Source organism: Grampus griseus (genome assembly GCF_964374135.1).
Source record: "Grampus griseus genome assembly, chromosome: 1".
Taxonomy (NCBI): Eukaryota; Metazoa; Chordata; class Mammalia; order Artiodactyla; family Delphinidae; genus Grampus; species Grampus griseus.
In genome coordinates, this window is record NC_139017.1 from 29,816,634 (window position 1) to 29,837,560 (window position 20,927).

A 20,927-nucleotide genomic window follows, 5' to 3' on the forward strand; every position below is an offset into this window, starting at 1 on the left:
ATAAATATCAATTTTAAAATGTGCTTATTCAAGTATTTTCCAAAAATCAAAAAATGTAAAGGTCCATGAGAACACAGTATGGTAGAAAATCAATAAAAACTATGTTCCTGCAAATTTTACTTTTTAGGTTTTTTTTAACCTTTAGATTTTAGAGTAGACATCAAGTTTATTTGGTCTAAAGCAAATATTACAAGCGAAGAAATGGTTCATTGTCAGAGAGATTAAGTTATTTTTCTCATGATCACAAAAGAGAGTAATGCATGAGGAGTAAATCCCAGGATTCCTGAAATCCAGTGCAAAGTGCTTTCCTACACATGCCTAAGAAAAATGTGGAAATGCAAATGGCAGTTATATTGACTTATATATCATTTCAAAGACACACTGTTGCAAAAGTGCTATCAATAAAAATATATTATTTCTCTTCACATTTCCAAGAGACATGATAGTGAGAAGTTTGGCAACATTGAATCCATATAAGGAAAATCTGCAACAGGCACACAATCCAAACACTGAGAGCTCATTGGTTTCAGAATTCAGAAGTTTTCAAATTTTAGATAGGCAATGTAGTGCATATGTGGTTATTATATGACACACAGAGGAGTCTAGGGCACCACCCCTAACACAATATTTCTTTAGTAAAACACATTCACACGAAATGAGATTTTTTTTAAAAAGCCTATAAAGAGCCTCACATCAGGTCAAGTTTGCTGCTGAGCGGGTGATGAAAAAGCTTTCTAGTCCCAGAACTTCTGGAGTACAGAGTTGTGGATAAGAGATTATGGACCTAAGTAGTCAAAAGAACAGAGTTCGCCCGCCTCCTCTCACCCTGGATGCCATCTCAGATCACACTTCTGTAGGCAGAGGTTCACGATACTGTTGAGAGCCCAGTGTCAGAAGTGATGATCGAGTTCCCATCTGATACAGTATCTGCCTGCCCCACAACCTGCTCTGGTCCCCCCAGGTGCCTCAAGTGTGAAATGTTCACCCTGTTGTGAAATATAGAAGTTTGAAAACCTTTGTAAAATGAGCTCTCATGCAGAGGTTTTTTTGGCATTAAGTGGTGCTTTGAACTAGGAGAAATCAAGACCGTGCAGTTGTTGAAAAACAGCAGATATTATTTTCTATAAGGAAAATGCATTAACAAGGTACCTGATCTTCCAGGCCAATGGATTTCAAGGCTTGTCGTCCTCTATAAGAAAGGGCCAAATTAATGCTTCTTCCACGTGCAAATTTAGTCACTCGGATATCTAAGATATTGGAAGTAAACCCCATGTTACACACACTTTCTTATATCCTAATACAGGATGAGCATAGAGCACCTGAAAAACTGGTGCCATCTGGACCAAATTAAAAGATCTTGTTAACTCTTTTAAAGAAAACACGGATAGTAATATATTTGCATTAAATTAAATTTAGATAGTTGAGGTTTTTAATGAAATCTAACAGTGCATCTTTAAAATTTTTTTTCTTTTTAAAATCTAAGGAGTTGCCAACAAACAAATGAAAGGATGCTCAACATCACTAATCATTAGAGAAATGCAAATCAAAACTACAATGAGGTATCACCTCACACCGGTCAGAATGGCCTTCATCGAAAAATCTATAAACAGTAAATGCTGGAGAGGGTGTAGAGAAAAGGGAACCCTCTTGCACTGTTGGTAGGAATGTAAATTGATATAGCCACTATGGAAAACAGTATGCAGGTTCTTTAAAAAACTAAAAATAGGACTACTATACAACCCAGCAATCCCACTACTGGGCATATACACTGAGAAAACCATAATTCAAAAAGAGACATGTAGGGGCTTCTCTGGTGGCGCAGTCGTTGGGAGTCCGCCTGCCAATGCAGGGGACACAGGTTTGAGCCCTGGTCTGGGAAGATCCCACATGCCACGGAGCAACTGGGCCTGTGAGCCGCAACTACTGAGCCTGCGCGTCTGAAGCCTGTGCTCTGCAACAAGAGAGGCCACGATAGTGAGAGGCCCGTGCACTGCGATGAAGAGTGGCCCTTGCTTGCCACAACTAGAGAAGGCCCTTGCACAGAAACAAAGACCCAACCCAGCCATAAAATAAATAAATAAATAATTTAAAAAAAGAGAGAGAGACATGTACCACAATGTTCACTATAGCTCTATGTACAATAGCCAGGACATGGAAGCAACCTAAGTGTCCATTGACAGATGAATGGATAAAGAAGATGTGGTACATGTATGCAATGGAATATTACTCAGCCATAAAAAGAAATGAAGTTGAGTTATTTGCAGTGAGGTGGATGGACCTAGAGACTCTCATATAGAGTGAAGTAAGTCAGAAAGAAAAACAAATACTGTATGCAAACACATATATATGGAATCTAAAAAAAAATGGTTCTGAAGAACCTAGGGGCAGGACAGGAATAAAGATGCAGATGTAGAGAATGGACTTGAGGACACGGGGAGGGGGAAGTGTAAGCTGGGAAGAAGTGAGAGAGTGGCATGGACATATATACACTACCAAATGTAAAATAGATAGCTAGTGGGAAGCAGCTGCATAGCACAGGGAGATCAGCTCGGTGCTTTGTGACCACCTAGAGGGGTGGGATAGGGAGGGTGGGAGGGAGATGCAAGAGGGAGGGGATATGGGGATATATGTATATGTAAAGCTGATTCAGTTTGTTATAAAGCAGAAACTAACACACCATTGTAAAGCAATTATACTCCAATAATGATGTTAAAAATAAAAGAAAAAAAATGTAAGGAGGAAGAAGTCAAAGAATTAGAACAACATCTCACGTTATTCAGTATTGTCTTACCTTCTCTAGCTTCATATACATTAACTTGGAAATTCCTCTTGGCAAGGAAGCATGCATTTAATGATCCCACCTAGGAATCAAAGCAATTTTTTTCAAATTTTTATCTGATTCCACAAATACAGGGAATTTTTCTGGCTAAATGCAACATCATGTGTGGTCATAGCCTCAGTCATTACACTGATTTACTCAATCACTACAGGAAAATACCATTTGCAAAAATAATGGGATTAACTCAACATTAAGTGGTATAATTTTCAAGGAAGTTTTGGTTTTTCCGTTTTTTTTACCTTTGTATGATGAGATATAACTTTCATACAGAACAATCATAAACCATGTGTACTGTTTACAGAATAATTAGAAAGCGAACACCCATATAGCCACTCTGATCAAAAAGTAGAACATTGCTAATCTCCTATGTCTCCCCCAAACTCCTCCCCGGTTACAATCCCCAAACTTTCACCTAGAGGTAAACGTTCTGACTTTTGTGATAACCAATCTTTGCTTCTTTATATTTTTACCACTTAGGTATACCTCCCTAGGCAATATAATTTAATTTTGTCTGCTTTTGAATCAGATAATTAGAATCACACTTGTGTATTATTTTTGCAGATGTTTCTTTAACTCAATAATATGCTGATGAGATCCATCCATATGATCTCGCATAAAATCCACTTTCATTACTGTTTGATTCTTCATTATGTGAAATCTCACAGACTATTTAACTGTTTTACTGTTGAAGGACATTTGAATTGTTTCTGTCCTGAGAATATTATTTTTTCCAGTTTTATTGAGATCTAATCGATATATAAATTGTATAAATTTAAGGTATACAGCGTAATGGTTTGATATATGTGTATATTGTGAATTGATGGCCTGGGTTAATTAACAATGCTGCAAAGAACATTTCTGTACATGTGTCTGGCACACATGTGCATGATTTTTCTCTAGGGTTTTATGCACAGAAGTGGAATCCCTGGTCAAAGGTTTATGTATCTTCACCTTTATTATGCCAAACTGTTTCAAAATTTTATACTAATGTGTTTTCCTACCAGCAGCTTCTGAGAGTTCGTTCTTTGCTGCCAGCGTTTGGTGTTCTCAAACTTTTAAACATAGTAGTGGTTGGGTAAGGTGAGGAGGAGTATAGATTTAATTTACATAAATAAATAGTTATTAATAAAGAGATTGAACACTTTTTCATATATTGATTACCTATTTGCATCTCCTCTCTTGTAAAGTGTCTGTCTTGCCCATTTTCGGTTGAGTTGTCTGTTTTTTCTTCTATCGATCATTTGAGCTATTCAGAGATCTGAGTACAGGGTCTGTCATTTTTAAATGTTGCAAATATCTTCTTCCATTCTGTGGCTTGCTTTTTAAACTATATAGTATCTTTAATGATGAGAATCTATTTTAATGTAGTCACATTTAAGAATCTTTTACATTATTGTTAATGCATTTGGTGTCCTGCTTAAGAAATCCTTCCCTACTTTGAGATTATAACAACGTTTTTGTATATTGTCTTCTCAAAGCTTTATAGCGTTGCCCTCCTAAATAGCTTTATATAGGTTGCAGTGATTAATGCCTCACCACTAGCAACTTAAATTTAAGAACGCCATCTATATTTAATTATCACACTCGAATTTTCAGCAGCATTCAATACTGTTAACTAACCTTTCTTCTTGAAACACTAAATTTCCTTCATTTTCTGTTTTTTGCCATACATCTCTGGCCATTGCCTCTTTCTGTCTTTCACCCTTGCAAAGAAGGACAATCAAATGTTGGGGCTTCTTAAGCCTCCATCCTGATCTATCTTCCACATCCATGGTGATGCAAAAACTTACATCTCCCACTCAGATCTCTTTTTTGAGCTCATGCATATAGATGTTTAATTGATGTACCTTTTTAAATGTCTCAAAGCACCTCAGAATCAACAGATACAAATTGAAACTTGTGATCCTTGCCCCAAATTGTGTCAGTTCTCTTCACATGGGATGGATGGGATGTCTCAGTGAATGACATCTCATCCATCCAGTTGCTCAAGCTAGAAATCTAAGAGTCGTCTGTGGCACCTCTCTCTCTCTCATTCTCCACATCCAATCCATTCCAAGTTCTGCCAATTCTACCCTGTAATGTTTCTCCATCTATCCATCTCTTTTCATTTTCACCATTCTGCTGCTAGTTATCATAATCATTGTGCTCGATTAATGTCGTTTCCTTTTTATTCTACCAGCATTCATCTGACTTCTTGACCATTGATTCTCCACAAGCAGCCATTTGGTGTAATAGTGAAACAGGTCATTTGAACGAAATCTTCTGCTAAGAGAAAAAGAAAGCCCAGGCAGGTGAACTTGGCATTTGGAGCCACACCTAGGTTATCTACTGATTACAGGGGAGGCAAAGAATTTCAACAGAATTTTTGATAGATTCATGAAGTTAGAGGGACAAAATCTGGAGTGTAGGACACGTACCCCAACCTCCTGTTCAGGAGGGTTTAACAAATGCCCAGGCTTTGGGTTAGAACCCTAAACAGGTATATCTTAGAAGTAGGGTAAACTGGAAATAAATCAATGATCAAAAGGACCAAAGTAGGCTTAGGAATCATCTCTAGCCCTGATTGGATTATGTTCATCTGGGATTGCTGGTAACCACAGCCACCTGACAGAAGCAAACATAATCTTCTCAGAGAAAAATGACATCATTGTAGGCCTAAGATTTTCTCCATAATATTTTTACATTATGGAGATCACATCACTGTTCTGCCCCAGCTTTGCTAGCCTTCTTTCAGCTGCTTGTACTCATCATGCTCTCCCTCACCAAAAGATTTCTGTGGCTAACAATCTTCTTCTCTTTCCTCTTTTTCTAGTAAATGCCCATTCATCCTCAGGTCTCCACTCAGCTTTACTTCCTTAAGGAAGCCTTCTTCAGCCACTCTAACTACCTCAAACCCCTTCTTATGAGTTCTCATAGTGCTACAGACTTTTCCTTTGAGAAATGTTAAGGGTTGAATTGTGACACCCCCAAATTCATATGATGAAGTCTTAACCCCAGTAACTCAGTGTGACCTTATTTGGAGACAAGGTATTTACAGAAGTAATTAAGTTAAAATGGGGTCACTAGGGTGCCCCCAAATCCAATATGATGGGAGTCCTTATAAAAAGGGGGATTTGGATACTGAAACACTCATAGAGGGAAGATGATGTGAAGAGACACAGGGAGAAGACGTCCATCTACAAACCAAGGAGAGAGACCCAGAACAGATCTTTCTCTCACATCCCTCAGAAGGAGCCAACCCTCCTGACACCTTGATTTTAGACTTCTAGCCTCCAGAACTGTGAAACAATAACTATTTATTTTTTAAACCACTTGTTTGTGGTATTCTGTTACGGCAGCCCTAGGAAACTAATACAAAGTGCTTATCACAATTGAAAGTTTACATCCTTAGGGTGATTCTATAATCAATATCTGTCTACCCCACTAAGCTGCAAACTGTTTTTGCTCACCATTTTATCCCTGCCCAAAACCATTGTGTTTGCAACATAATCAGTACCTGATCAATATTTGTTGAATGTATAAATGAATGGTAGAGATTACATTTTTAAATAAAATTTATAACCAAACCAAGCCAAATTATATTGAGCATCTGTTATGCATGATTTAATCTGCTAGATTTTAGGGATCTAAAGATTGTCAAGCTAAGTACTCAGGCCCACTGACACATAATTTAGTTCAGGTGTCAATCTAGTTCAATCTAGTTTAATCTAGTTCAAGAAGAGACAAACATATAAACTAATCAATGTTTAGTAGATTTTATATAAAAATTTTGCAGATCCCCCACAGTATCTGGATTTCATATATGGGTTGGTTAAAATATATATATAATAAATTTAATCATAAAACATTTATATATAATTTTTAAATAATTATATGTTTTAGTCATATAATTTTATTCCATTTACCCAATGTTTTGTGCATATAGATTGAGATACCTTTCCCTGCAAAATAATTCTCAGCCCAGAGGTGGAAATCAATGTTAAAAGAAAGAAAAAAAAGGACTAAAGGAAATCTTACAGAACATACAAGAAAGAGATTAATTTTGCCTTAAGGGATCTAGCAGATTGTATTTTTCAAAGATGGTCATAACAATACCTCTTCTGTTATTTGATCTCAACACTCCTTCAGCAAGAAGTGGAGTTTATTTCTTCACTTTCTTGAATCCAGGAGGGCCTGTGATAGCCTTGATCAATAAAATGCAGTAGAAGCGACACCTGAGCCATTTCCAGGCATTGTCCTTAGCTGGCCTGGAAGCTTCTGCTTCCTGCCATTTGGAAGCCAGTGATCATATAAGAAGAGTACCTATCTGGAGGCTGTTATGTGTGAGAAACCCAAGCCACATGGACAGTACCCATGCAGTTGCTCTAGTTAAGAGCCTCAGCTGAGCGTTTCACCCATCAACAACCAACACAAACTGCCAGCCATGGGAGTGCGCCATCTTGGACATCCAGCTTAGTCAAGCCTTCAGATGACTGCAGCCCCTGGTACATGGCAGAACACCCACAGAACTGTGAGGCGTAATAATAGATTGTTGTTTTAGGCCACTAAGTTTTGGGGTAGTTTATTACACAGCAATAGATAGCCAGAACAAAGGGATTGGTAAAAGCTTACTGGAGAAGACTATGTTTCAGTTGAGTTGAAGAATGAAACTATTTTGACATGTAGAGAAGAAGCAAATTGATAAAGAGTATGAATCCTTTGGAATTTTAAAAACAACTTTCAAGAGATATAGAAAAATGATTATTTGGAAAATATTTATTGATTCCTAAGTATTACAAGAATATTTGTTAGGCATTAAAAGTGATCCAAAGATAATACATAATGGCTGCCCCAAGGGAGTTCACAGTCTTGGCTGGATCTTCATTTTTTCAAATATTATTCACATATTTATTTAGCACATATATATTGATTTTTTCCTATGTGCCAGCTCTGTGCTAGATGCTAAGGATACAACCAAGAGCAAGATATATCTAGATCTCTCAAGGGGATTACAGTCGATTATAACACAGTGATAAATAGCATGGTGGGGGAAGTACAGCTATGAGAGTACGGAGAAAGGACCCTTAAGCCAAATGTAGGGTTACAGAGTAAGATAGGGTATGACTTCTCAGAAAAAAATGAAATCTAACCTGAGACTGAAAGATTGAGTGGGAGTCAGCCAAATAAGTGTGGGTGGGTCAGGAGGAAGAGGGTTCTAAGCAGAAGGAACACATGATAAAGGTTAAAAATAACTACTAGAAAGAATAAAACAGAAATCCAATTAAAGAAACAATAATAATAATGTACAAACCCAACAAGAAGTTGTTATGTATCATTCATTCATTGCTCTAACTCATTTAATCTTCTCTGCAGCCATATGAAGTAGATACTTTATTATCTTGTTTTACAGATATGGAAATTGAGGCACAGAGAAGTTAAGTGGCTCCCCTAAGGTAACACAGCTAGTGAGTGCTGGAGTTGGTATCAAGATTCAAATGGATCCAATCTGTCTCCAGAACACAGGCTCTTAATCAATAAAGTAGAAGTATTGGTGAATAGCATACAGTTGAAGATTGAGACCATGAATTAAGAGTGGCCCCAAGATTTGAGGTTTTGTTATATTTTTTTCATTGTAGCACTGAACAGCTTGGATTCTATGGAGAGGAAGAAAACCACTGGAGTCAAGCAGAGTGGGATCCATCCATTTGGATGGAATAGAAAGCAAGGAGTTGAAGTATTATGTGGATTGATGAACAATAACAATTAAGTTGGATGGGATGAAAGGAAATCAGAGAGGACTGATAAATGGGGGGAGTTGGAGTTCCCTGTGAAGAATAGATGTAGGAGAAGCAACTGAATGAGAGAGCTAGTAAGTTAGGAGGCTTTGAACAGAGAGTCCTAAATCCAACACTATTATCGTAGATGAGGCACTTCTGTGGAATGACAAGGTCGAGGTCCAAGATGTGGTCATGGGACTTGGAGACTGAAGTATGATGGAGGTGGAAGGGATTGAAAGCACAGAGTTCTAGGAACTAACAGGCTAGGGAATTGGTTGGGTCATCAATGTAAACTTTGATAGTCACTCAGTGTGATGTCAGGGCTGGGGTATAGAAAAAAGATTATGAAGTCTTCAGTATTGGGTAGAAGTGGCCTAGAGGTTGATTGATGACCACAGTGAGGGGACAGAGGTGATATAAGTAGTATAAGTAACCTCAAATGATTTGCACATAAAAATGGAGACAGGGCTGGAAGTTTCGGTGTAGAGTAAGGGTACCATGGCAACTCCCAATCTTGAGATACTTGAGCTGTGGGAGAAGGCTGCAAGAGAGCTGCTGTCCTCAGGTTTAAGCTAAGGCCAGGAGTCTGAGGGGAAATGCAATAAGTAAAGCAAAAATACTGGAAATTTTGCCTACCAAAAAACAGATCCAGTGGGCTCTGTGGAAGATTTTGGAAGGGAAGGGAGAAAAGAGAAGTTCAGCAGGGAGACAGGAATCACAGATATGGATGAGGGTACACCTGCGAGGGCACACTTAACTAGAGGAGCTCTGAGATGTGAGGCTGCTGTGTTCTCAGCAGCCCCCAGTGGATGTGGGGATTAAGGAGAGGGGTTGCACCTGGGCAGTGTTTAGGGGCCCTATTAGTACAATTGTAGGCACAGGAGGACCTGAGTCCTCTTCTATTTACTCCACCTAAGTTTTTTTTCCTCTGCTCCAAGGCAACTTAGCATCTAAGCACTTAGATATTCTTTTTCTTAATAATCTGATGGTTCAGGGCTTGTGTCTCCTCTCACCATGGATACTGCAGCCACCTAACTTTCTTCATGTTATTCAATTTCTGTAGACTGTGATGGTTATTTTGTAGTCAGTCCCTATTTAAACCATTAAGTGTGTGGAAAGTTTAAAAATTTAATTTTGCAAAGCAATTCACATATTTAATATCCTGAAAGGCCAACCAAGAAATCCATGTTGAATTATTTTGTTAAATAAATATACCAGAGGTAAGGGGTGGTAAGTAGGCAGAACATAGAGGATTTTTAGGACATTGAAAATACTCTGTATGATACCCTAATTTTATACATTTATCCAAACCCACAGAATGTACAACGCCAAGAGTGAACAAGGTAAACTATGAAATTTGAGTGATAATGATGTATCAGTGTAGGTTCATCAACTGCAACAAATATACCATTCTGGTGGGGGTGGTTGATAATGGGGCCAGAGGTATATGGGAAATCTCTGTATTCCCCTTAATTTTGCTGTGAACCTTAAATTGTTCTAAAAAATATAGTCATAATAAGTAAGTAAGGACTTCCCTGGTGGTCCAGTGGTGAAGAATCTGCCTGCCAATGCAGGGGACACAGGTTCGATCCCTGGTCCAGGAAGATCCCACATGCTGCAGGGCAACTAAGCCCACGCACCACAACTACTGAAGCCTGCGTGCTCTAGAGCCCGTGCTCCACAACAAGGGAAGCCACCACAATGAGAAGCCCGAGAACTGCAACAAAGAGTAGCTCTCACTCGCCGCAACTGGAGATAGCCCGTGCGCAGCAACGAAGAGCCGGTGCAGCCAAACAAAAAAAAGTAAGTAAATAAATAAATAAGCAAACCATTTTTTTCCTGTGTAGCCACTACTTAAATTGAGAACACATTACTTGCTAACATTTGGTGTGTCTGAAGAGATCATTACAAATTGCTTCCCTCTTAATCCCTCAGTCTGAAGTGACTTCACCTTGTATTGTCATCATTTTCTCATCAGTGATCAAGCTATCTCAGCTGACAGTATGACTTGGTGCTTGGCATAAAAAACTGTGTGTCTTAATATCTTTTTCATGCCTTTCTTCACACCTCTCCAGCAAGGCCCTGGACTCTTTTGTGTTTCACTAATCACAGCTCCTTTGATCTTTTTTTTTTTTTTTTTTTTTCCGGTACGCGGGCCTCTCACTGTTGTGGCCTCTCCGGTTGCGGAGCACAGGCTCCAGTCGCGCAGGCTCAGCGGCCATGGCTCACGGGGCCAGCCGCTCCGCGGCATGTGGGATCTTCCCGGACCGGGGCACGAACCCGTGTCCCCTGCATCGGTAGGCGGACTCTCAACCACTGCGCCACCAGGGAAGCCCTCCTTTGATCTTCTTAATTCCCTTTTTTCCTCCCCTGATTTCTTCCAGCTTACGAAAAGTTGCCTGCCTATCTTCCTTTCACATGTGTGTTAAAGAATATCTAGTAAGGGCAATAGTAGTAAGTTGTATCAAGGAAAAGAAAAACTGTAAGCTAACTAAAGTTCATACAATAAAATAAATTTCTTCCAAAGGCTAAATTGCTCTATTGCATTAGGGAAAAAAATAGAAAGGCTAGATAGAATAAGTCTCACTGAAGGAAAAGAGAAAGGTTTGTGAAACTCCTCTTTCTTTCACAGTATTATAATCATAACTGCTTCTTTTATGTTTGTGGAAAGCAGGACAGGGGAAGGATATTGATCAGGAGACCAACTGGGTCAGGAAAGTTGGAATGAGGCTAGAGGAAATAATTTAGAAATGAGTTTTTCTTACTGGGAAAACAGACCAGGGAGAAAGACAGTAGGATACAAAAGCCACGATCTAAACAATGAAAGGTCAGTGAACCTAATATAGGGAAATTGTGTAACCGAGCAGGACCCTTTAGGGCCTTCCCAGGGCATGCCCTTCCGCCATGTCCTCTGCTTTAGCTGTTCTCTGAAGTACCTAGATAATAGTATCTGATGCACATTTTCTGAGTTGTTTTACAGATGTGAACCCCTCCCCCCCCCCACCAAATGGAAGGTGTTAACTACTTGGTGACCATGAGCACATAGCCCCCACACCTCCTGAAGCCTAAGGATTGATAATGTTAACCCCTGTGACCCTGCTCTGTTACCTCATTATCAATGAACCAGAGAATTGTGCATGAGCTGATCACATACCCTGCGATACCCACCCCTCACCTGGCCTTTAAAAATGCTTTGCTGAAACCCTTCAGGGAGTTCCGGGTTTTCTGGGCACGAGCCACCGTCTCCTGGCATGGCCCTGCAATAAATCTTCCTCTGCTCCAAACTCCAACATTTTGGTTTGTTTGGCCTCACTGTGTGTCAGGCAGACGAACTTGCCTTTGGTGACAATGACAGAAAAGTGGAGAAACTGAGACTCAGAAGCAAGAAATCCATTCATCTCTTTCCTGGGAATTCAACTTGAATTATAGAGTAAATGAGCTGTAACAAATGACGTACAAACAAGAGTCTCAGTGACTGAGTTCAGAACAGGCTCAGTTCCAAGCCAATGGTGGGCCAATGGTCTACTTTCATGGGTATGTTATGTTACTTTTCTTTGACCAAAATTTGATTCCAGGATCTTGGGAGATGAAGCTGACTCAGGTGGAGATTCTCCTTCAATCCTTTCTAAGGTTGGAAGTGTTGATCTCTACCTCTCTAACACTTCTTGTGTTTACCAATTGAGCGTGTATAAATGGTTCCTCATGAGGTAGAAGGAAAAGAAGGAACCTCAGGTGATATGGACACAATAGGGTTAAATATAATCTTGGTTCATGAAAATATCAAGGGCTAGAGAGGATGAGGGCCAATAGGATCTCTTACGCATTGCTTGCAATGATCTCAAGTTGAGTATTCACATAACTGACAAATCAGCAATTCCTCTTCAAGGCATATACCCAAGAGAAACTCCAGGAGACACATGCCAGGATATCCAGAGCCACAGTTTTCATAACTAAAAATAAACAAAATACTGGAAGCAGCCTAAATAGCCATCACAGAGGTATGGACAAATAAATTATGATATATTTACACAATAAAATACTACAATATGAATATATTAGTAACACTACAAGTAAAAAGAACATGTCCCAGATGACTTCATACTGCGTGATGCTCATATAATAAAGACAACTACAACTAAACCACAGATACATGCATATAACAATTTTTAGAAGTATATATTTTATAGAATTTTTTTTTTTTTTTTTTGTAGTACGTGGGCCTCTTAATGTTGTGGCCTCTCCCATTGCAGAGCACAGGCTCCAGATGCGCAGGCCCAGCGGCCACGGCCCACGGGCCCAGCCGCTCCACGGCACGTGGGATCCTCCTGGACCGGGGCACGAACCCGCCCCCCCTGCATTGGCAGGCGGACTCTCAACCACTGTGCCACCAGGGAAGCACCAGAAATATATATTTTTAGGAGCATATTATTTATGTGTGTATATATATGATCAGCATATATCATATATACATAAAACTTTTATATATATAAAATCAAGAGAATGATAAACACGAGATTCAGGCCAATGTAATGGGTGGGAGAGAAGCACAGAGGCTGTTATAAGTCATTCAATGTATCAATTCCAGGTTGAGTGGTGAGTTCAAAAGTACTGCTGCTTATTATTATTAATAAACACACAAAAGAATAAACAAAAATGCCTTCTCCAAGACCAGTCATAATAAGGTGTCCAATTCTGTATAACTAAGGTTTGAATAAAATTAAAAGAAAAAATATTGGTAGATGTTACATAAATTCAACTAGAAGGATTAGTTAACATGGCTAATAAAGTACTTTTCAGACTCTAACTTTATTTCTCCTTCTTACTTTGTGTAAAATGCACTTAATCAGGAATGAAGTGCCTTGTTTAGTTGTTACACAGGCAAAAAGGCTAGCAAGACATAAAGATATAAATGCAAAGGAAAATGTGTGTACATCATTCTGAGCACACCACAAACTCTCAGTTAAGTCACAGCTGGTTCCTGTAAATCAATAGGGGAGGAGGGTGGTGAGAGGTGAGAAGAAACTAGGCAGGGTTAGACTCCTGGGAGCAATCAGCAGTTTTCATGCCAGTTCTTAGAGTTAAGCCTGGACAGAGCTAAGACAGTTCTATTAATGACATGGACAATTATGAAAAATCTCTATATTTCTTTTGAAACACCAATAGTCCACAATAGTAAACAGTTTTGATCATAAAATAATTTGTAAATTAAATGTTTTATTAACAACTGCTCTAGCCTGTTTGCTTAAACAGAGCTCTGATGAGATTCCTGGGTTATGTAATTATAGATTTACCCAATTTATTGTTCTTCCATTTCTCTACTTCCTCTTGTCTTACTTCCTTCTTTAAAGGTCATATGCTTTGACTCACCCTGGCCCATTATATTGATGCCTAACTTACCAATTTAAAAGATAATTTGAAAATTTCTTTTATATAAATGTGAGTGAGATAAGCTCAGCATTCAGCAGGTGTGGCTTTTTGTAACAGGATTCATTAACTTTCTGCTGATTCCCATGTGACCTCTTCAGCAATGATTGTTCAAGTGTCCAATGATCATGAGAAAACTGTACCTTTTAATTTATAAATGCTGACTTTGACAGGAAGAGGCAACATGATTATAAACATGTCATACCTTTTATGCCTTTTAATATAATGTGTTTGAAATTAATCTGATAATGTAATGTTAAACATGTGTCACCTATGTTGACCCATAGTGTCAACATAATGAAGCATATAAAACTCTCCCTAAGAGTCACAGAGTTTGTTTGTTTATGAGTCTGTCACCAAACAGACTTTAGTAAAGTCTGTTACTACCTCCTACTCATGAAACTATAGCTTGATCTCTGAAGAATTTGATCTTTGAACATAGCAATGTAATGAGAAGAACAAGACTGTTAACTGTACTTACTCTGAAATAAGCAAATAAAAGTGTCTTCAGGGACTTCCCTGGTGGTCCAGTGGGTAAGACTCTGAGCTCCCAAAGCAGGGGACCTGTGTTCGATCCCTGGTTGGGGAACTAGATCCCACATGCATGCCACAACTAAGAGTTTGCATGCCACAACTAAGAAGTCCACATGCTGCAACTAAAAAAGATCCCACATGCCGCAAATAAAGATCCCACGTGCCGCAACTAAAGATCCCACATGCCGCAACAAAACATCCCATGTGCCACAACGAAGATCTCTCATGCCACAGCTAAGACCCGGCGCAGCCTAAATAAATAAATAATGAATAAATATATTTTTAAAAAAGGTCTTCATACTTTGTAACAATTCCATCTGCTAGAATTGTGTATGTAACGCCATTACCCTTCACTGGGACTACTACAAGTTTTCTAATAACTCTCCCTCCCCCCCAGTCTCTACCTATTTAAGCCATACTTCCACCATAGCTAGTTATCTTCTAAAACAGAAATCAAATGATGCATTTTCTTTCTTAAAATCCTTTAATGGCTCCTTAGGAAAAAGTCCCAAATTTTCAACATGGCATAAAAGACTTTTACATGGGAACCCAGCCTCTCTCTCCAGCTCATTTTTTGCTATTCCCTTGTACTATCTGTAAGAGGTATACCAAAGTCACTGTATATTTCCTGAATATGCCATGCACTTTTATACTTATGTGCCTTTGAATCTAATGTTCCCTTTGCCTGGACTATTTTTTTCTGCTTTAGCCTTCATTCAAGACTCATGTCCTCTGTGCAATTTCTCTCAGTATCTCTCCTACTCCAAAAGACTTGTCTTTTCTTCTTTAATTCCATGGATGTATATATGTGTGTGTGTGTGTGTGTGTGTGTGTGTGTGTTTTAACGTCTCTCATAATTAACTAAATTATTTATTTACATTCCTGTCTGACTTACCCACCAGGCTGTGAGTGCCCAGGGAATAATGATATGTGGTGTATGGCTTGTACTTTATCAATCTTTCTATTTCTGGTACAGACCTGATACTTAGTAAAAACCTTAACATTTTTTAATAAAACATTAGAAAATACAGATAAACATGAAGAAAAATGTAATCTCCTACAATCTTACCATCAGGGAGAACCGGTGTTAAGATTTTCTATGTATGTAAAGCAAACGATATTTCTTTTTAAAATGGTAGCAGGATATATATTTTATTTCATAATTTCCTTTAAAAAATGAATTGTATACTGTGAATATATTTCCAAGTCATAAAATATTTTAAATCATAATACTTGATAGTTGCATTACATTTCATTGTATGCAATGCCCTTATATTTGTACATTTGAGTTATTTTAATTTTTTAGGATTATAAATGATTGCATGGCGCCCACTGAGTTCTTTTGATAAAATCACAGTAATGAAATGGTCCATCAAAGCACAAGTCTTAGTGGCAGGGACCAAACTCTCAGAAACTTCTGAGATCTACACCCTCTTTCTGTCTGCCCCATTGGTTCTTAGGCCTTAGTACCAGGGGGGAATGGAATAAATATAACAGGGTAACAAGAAAGGAGGGAGAAGAAAATCTGAGATAAGTGGAGGAGATGATTTTGATTGCCTGGAGTGTGGGAGGAGTTTGCTGTATTTTCTTTGGTTTTGTTTTTGGAATAGCTGCAAAGTACATGAAAGAGATTGAGAGTGAGTGAGATTTTTAGAAGGTTTTGTTACAGGTTTTGAACATATTCCAGATTTGGTGTTTTGGGGGGACCACGTTAAAGATTCTAATGCTTTTAATTCCCCTCAGGTTGAAGGACGATCGTTCCTCTAAATGCAGTGCCTTGCTGAGGCTGACTTCGAGAGAGAGAGCTGATGCTGCTTTCCACAATTCCCCCCTATTTTTAAGACAATCAGCATGTATTTTTTCAAATTGTCTTCCAGAAAAAAGTACCAATTTAGATTATCATCAACAGTGGAGGAGTGCTTTTTTTTCTTTGAGTGGACAGATAGATGAATAGGTGGATGGATAGATGTTTATGGCCAGATGGACAAACAGAGTATTTCGGAACCAATGAAAAGGAAAGCAAAACACGTTCCTTGCAGGGAGTTAATAATACTTTGATCTGTCTAGAGTTACTGGTTCCATTCCAGGTACTGCTCATCAGGTAGCAAATGAAATAAACTCTGAGCAAGGAATTCTGTTTTATGTAGGTGAGAACAGGATTTATGAGGCAACTTAGAAGTCCATCAGGATAGCAAAACAAAAAAAAAAATCTCAAAATGTTAGTCTGGTGTGTTAGAGAAATATAGATACTTGAGCAAGATAGCTGAAAGAAAACTTGTTTGGTGGGAGGAAATGAAGCACAGCAAAATTACAAAAGAGATTGAGGAAAGCTGGTAGAGTGAAATGAAAACTTGTCCCTAGCCATTGAGCAACCGCAGGATGATGTCTGTGGTCACAAAATAAATCCACTCTACTTCTGTTTGTAGAAGTTGCTAGATATCAGGGCAGTAATAAAGGTTTTTCATATACAGATTTTAGTGCCTGAAGAGCAGAAAATAAGAGTGGAGTGAATAGAGTTTTGTTTATTTTAATATTAGTAGAACAACAATAATAATAACGGTAATTAAGTTATTTACATGGTTTGTCTCATCAATATTTGCATAAAATAAAAAGTAGACACTTGAACCAACTATATATAGACCTATATATGGAATTATATATAGACCTTGACCAAAGATTATGAAACATTTGATGGTTTATATGTGTCTAGAATATTTATTTTATAGAAAGTAAAAATTCTGGGTGACATTTGATTTCTGTTTTTACGAAGACTACATTGAGAACAAAGCTAGCGATCTGTGAGTGAGGAAGCATGAAAAAGAAGCAGCATAATGGTAGAATTAAAAGACCTAGGGACCGGCACATATATACAATGGAATATTTCTCAGCCATGAAAGAAACGAAACTGAGTTATTTGTAGTGAGGTGGATGGATCTAGAGACTGTCATACAGAGTGAAGTAAGTCAGAAAGAGAAAAACAAATACCGTATGCTAACACATATATATGGAATCTAAAAAAAAAAAAGTTGGTCCTGAAGAACCTAGGGGCAGGACAGGAATAAAGACGCAGACGTAGAGAATGGACTTGAGGACACGGGGAGCAGTAAGTATAAGCTGGAGAGAAGTGAGAGAGAGGCATGGACTTATATACACTACCAAATGTAAAATAGATAGCTAGTGGGAAGCAGCTGCATAGCACAGGGGGATCAGCTCGGGGCTTTGTGACCTCCTAGAGGGGTGGGATAGGGAGAGTGGGAGGGAGATGCAAGAGGGAGGGGATATGGGGATATATGTATACATATAGCTGATTCTCTTTGTTATACGGCAGAAACTAACACAACATTGTAAAGCAATTATACTCCAAAAAAAGATGTTAATAAATAAATAAATAATAAAAATAAAACAAGTAGAAAAAGAAAAAAATATCTAGGGACCTAGTTTTTGCCCATGATGAAGCAAACGAGATGCAGAGAGGGTAAGATTTCTTGGGCTTCCAGCTGGTTGCAGCCTCTCCTCCTCCTCTTCACTGTCTTCTGCTCTTTCTGTCCAACTGAGCTGAGTGAAGAGTGAGCTCTGAGGGGAAAGATCCTAGGGAGAAAGGGCAGAAAGCACCATCTAGGGCCAATTTGGTATCAGGACTATATTGAGCCTATAAATCTGTGACAGAATTATCATCTATAGAAGTGAGACACAACCTCTCATAGAATCAAGGTCAAGCAGTTTCAAAGGCAATGACTTGAATACTAGGGGAGAGGGCACAATTAACGACAGTAAGTCATAAAATGCACAACTCTCCTTACCCTGATGTTTTGAATGACTTTACCCTCTAAATAGCTCTTAATGGAGAATTTTGCTGGGTCAAACATAGGGAGAATGGAGTGGGGTTGCTTGTCAGCAGGGGAGACAAAAGAAATGCTTCAATATTGCCCTAAAATACATCTTCAAAGTGTGTGCCGGAACAATGCACACATACTTCAACAGAAGGCTGCAGCTAAGGCTGGAATGCTTAAGAGTCCTTTCAGCTAAAACTCTTAAACTTCAGCCAAAAAGTGAGGGCTCAGTAGCTGTAGTTGTCACTGAAATCTCTGGTCATTTTCATCATACCTGTAAACATTGAAAATAGTCACCTCAGAAGCAGCATTTCTGAATACCAAGGATCTGAATACCTACATATCTTAAGGACACATGTGCAGGATAGTTGGCCTTTCTTTTGACTTCTCTGGCTTGTCGCTTTGGGAAGAAAACACACCTCACTCTAACACAAAGTAAGGCAGCTTGTGTGGCAGTTTTTTCCGCTAGGTCAACTTGTTAGAATTGGAAAACTGTAAAACTCCTTCCAGCCTGAAAAGTAGAGATTGTTTTTCAAATTAGTCCTTCAAAGGACCGCATTCCTTATGATTCCATTCTGATGAAAAATATTGTCTTTCTTTTAATTGCCCATAACTTCTAACAGCATGATCCCCCATTTTGTTCTGAAAGCAAATTCATGCACACAAAATATTTTAGTGTGTTTGACAGTATAAGGCACTGGGATAACCTTCATAAAAGGAAAGGGAGCAGGACCCAAAGATAAGAAAATCTTTAGACTCATGAAGTTAAAAACCTTCTATGGGGAATACACTCTGCATATCTATAACTTTCACAGAATGCAGTCTGTGAGAAAGGCAAGCAAAGCTCTGTGTGCGTTGCAGGGGAAGGGGAGGTAATCACCATTGCAGGGGAAGGGGTTGGGAGCAGTGTTTCCCACGAGAAGGAAGATAACTAAGCCAATACAGTCATTTTGCTAAATATCCAGATTAACGTTCTTGAAAAACTGTTTTAACATCTTTTTCCACTCTTCAATAGCTCAACTTTCACCAATTTATGACCATGGTTTACAGTTTCTTTCACCTTTAGTTGCTGAGTAAGATTCTTTCATTGATCTATTGGCTCCTTCTGACCTTTTGGACTTGACATGTCTTCAAAGAACAGAAATCAACTGGTTAATCACAGAATCAGATGATCACTATACTAGAGCAAAGACAAATTCTAAGGGTAATCTTTCACTAGACAAGGCACCATTGGGAAAAAAATACGTTCACTATATTCTTTGGACTTCGAGTAAAGGTTCTCAGCTCCATTTCATTTTTTCCCCTGGGGCCCAGAGAGAGTCTTTAATGTAGTAGACAGTATAAAGGATTAGGATCAGTCCATGGGGAGGAAGAGTATGGGAAAGGTGGGGGAAAAAATGCAAGGGGGCTTCCCTGGTGGAGCAGTGGTTGAGAGTCCGCCTGCCGATGCAGGGGACACAGGTTCGTTCCCTGGTCCGGGAAGATCCCACATGCCGCGGAGCGGCTAGACCCGTGAGTCATGGCCACTGAGCCTGCGCGTCCGGAGCCTGTGCTCCGCAACGGGAGAGGCCACAACAGTGAAGATGCAAGGAAGTAGATGGGTAAGAAAATAATTTTGTCCTTTATGTATTGAATTTAACCTTCTTGAATTGCTCTATTTAATCAATGGTTTTTTTTGTAATTTCCTCAATATTCAGACTTCCATCCAATATGAAATTTCTTTTACCTTCATATCATTAAGAAGAGTTTTTCATTCCTCTCATTCATTCATCCATCAAATACTAACTAAATAATGACATTAAGCAATGTTAGGTATGGTTCCAGCCATAAGAGTCTATATCCTAGTTGGAGTAGATATTTAATAAAGAGTTTACCTTTATTTACCAAAAACAAATAAAGTGTATAAGTTCAGATACTGATAAATAATACAAAAAAACAAAAAACAGGGAAAAGATGAGGCCAGGCAGGTAGACAGGCTCAGTTCCTGTAGGGCCTTTGGTAAGGAGTTTGGATTTTATTTTTTTTGTAATGGGAAACCACTGGAAGGTTTTAAGCAAACAGTGATAATTATCACACTAATGATTTAAAAGTGGCTGCTGTGTAACTGCCTGTGGATAAGAGTAGAAGCTGGGAGACCACTTAGGAGGAAATCAGGACTATGGATGAAGGGTGTTGATGGCCTGGACTAGGATGTTAGCAATGGCCAGAATTGAAATATATCTTGGATATAGAGCCACCAAGGCTTACTGGTAGAGTGAAAGAGGAATGGGGTTTGCATAAAATGAAAAAAAGAACATGATTCCTAGACATGGACCTGAGCAATAAGGTAAATAGAATTCCTTTGCAGAGGAATTTTAGTTGCCTGTTAATACACGTGTATTAATTCATGTCTTCTATTTTCTAGCACATGTATGTATGCATGCACAGATAATGACGTGTTTACATGATGAAGAGTTCAAGTGTTATTCGGGGAGAAATCTGTGGATGATACCCATTTTTATGCCTTCCAAAATCGTATATCCAATCACATATTTGTTATCTCCC

At 38.7% G+C, this 20,927-nt stretch overlaps 1 protein-coding gene across 1 annotated transcript in view; it reads right to left on the reverse strand.

The window, feature by feature from the left end:
- Nucleotides 1–20,927, reverse strand: part of KMO (kynurenine 3-monooxygenase) — a 55,461-nt gene that overhangs the window by 32,159 nt on the left and 2,375 nt on the right. The window contains exons 2-3 of the mRNA XM_082658971.1: nt 2,792–2,861; nt 1,150–1,247 (exon numbers count right to left, since the gene is read on the reverse strand). Of these exons, the coding sequence (XP_082515097.1) occupies nt 1,150–1,247; nt 2,792–2,861 (168 nt within the window). The remainder of the gene's footprint in view (nt 1–1,149; nt 1,248–2,791; nt 2,862–20,927) is intronic.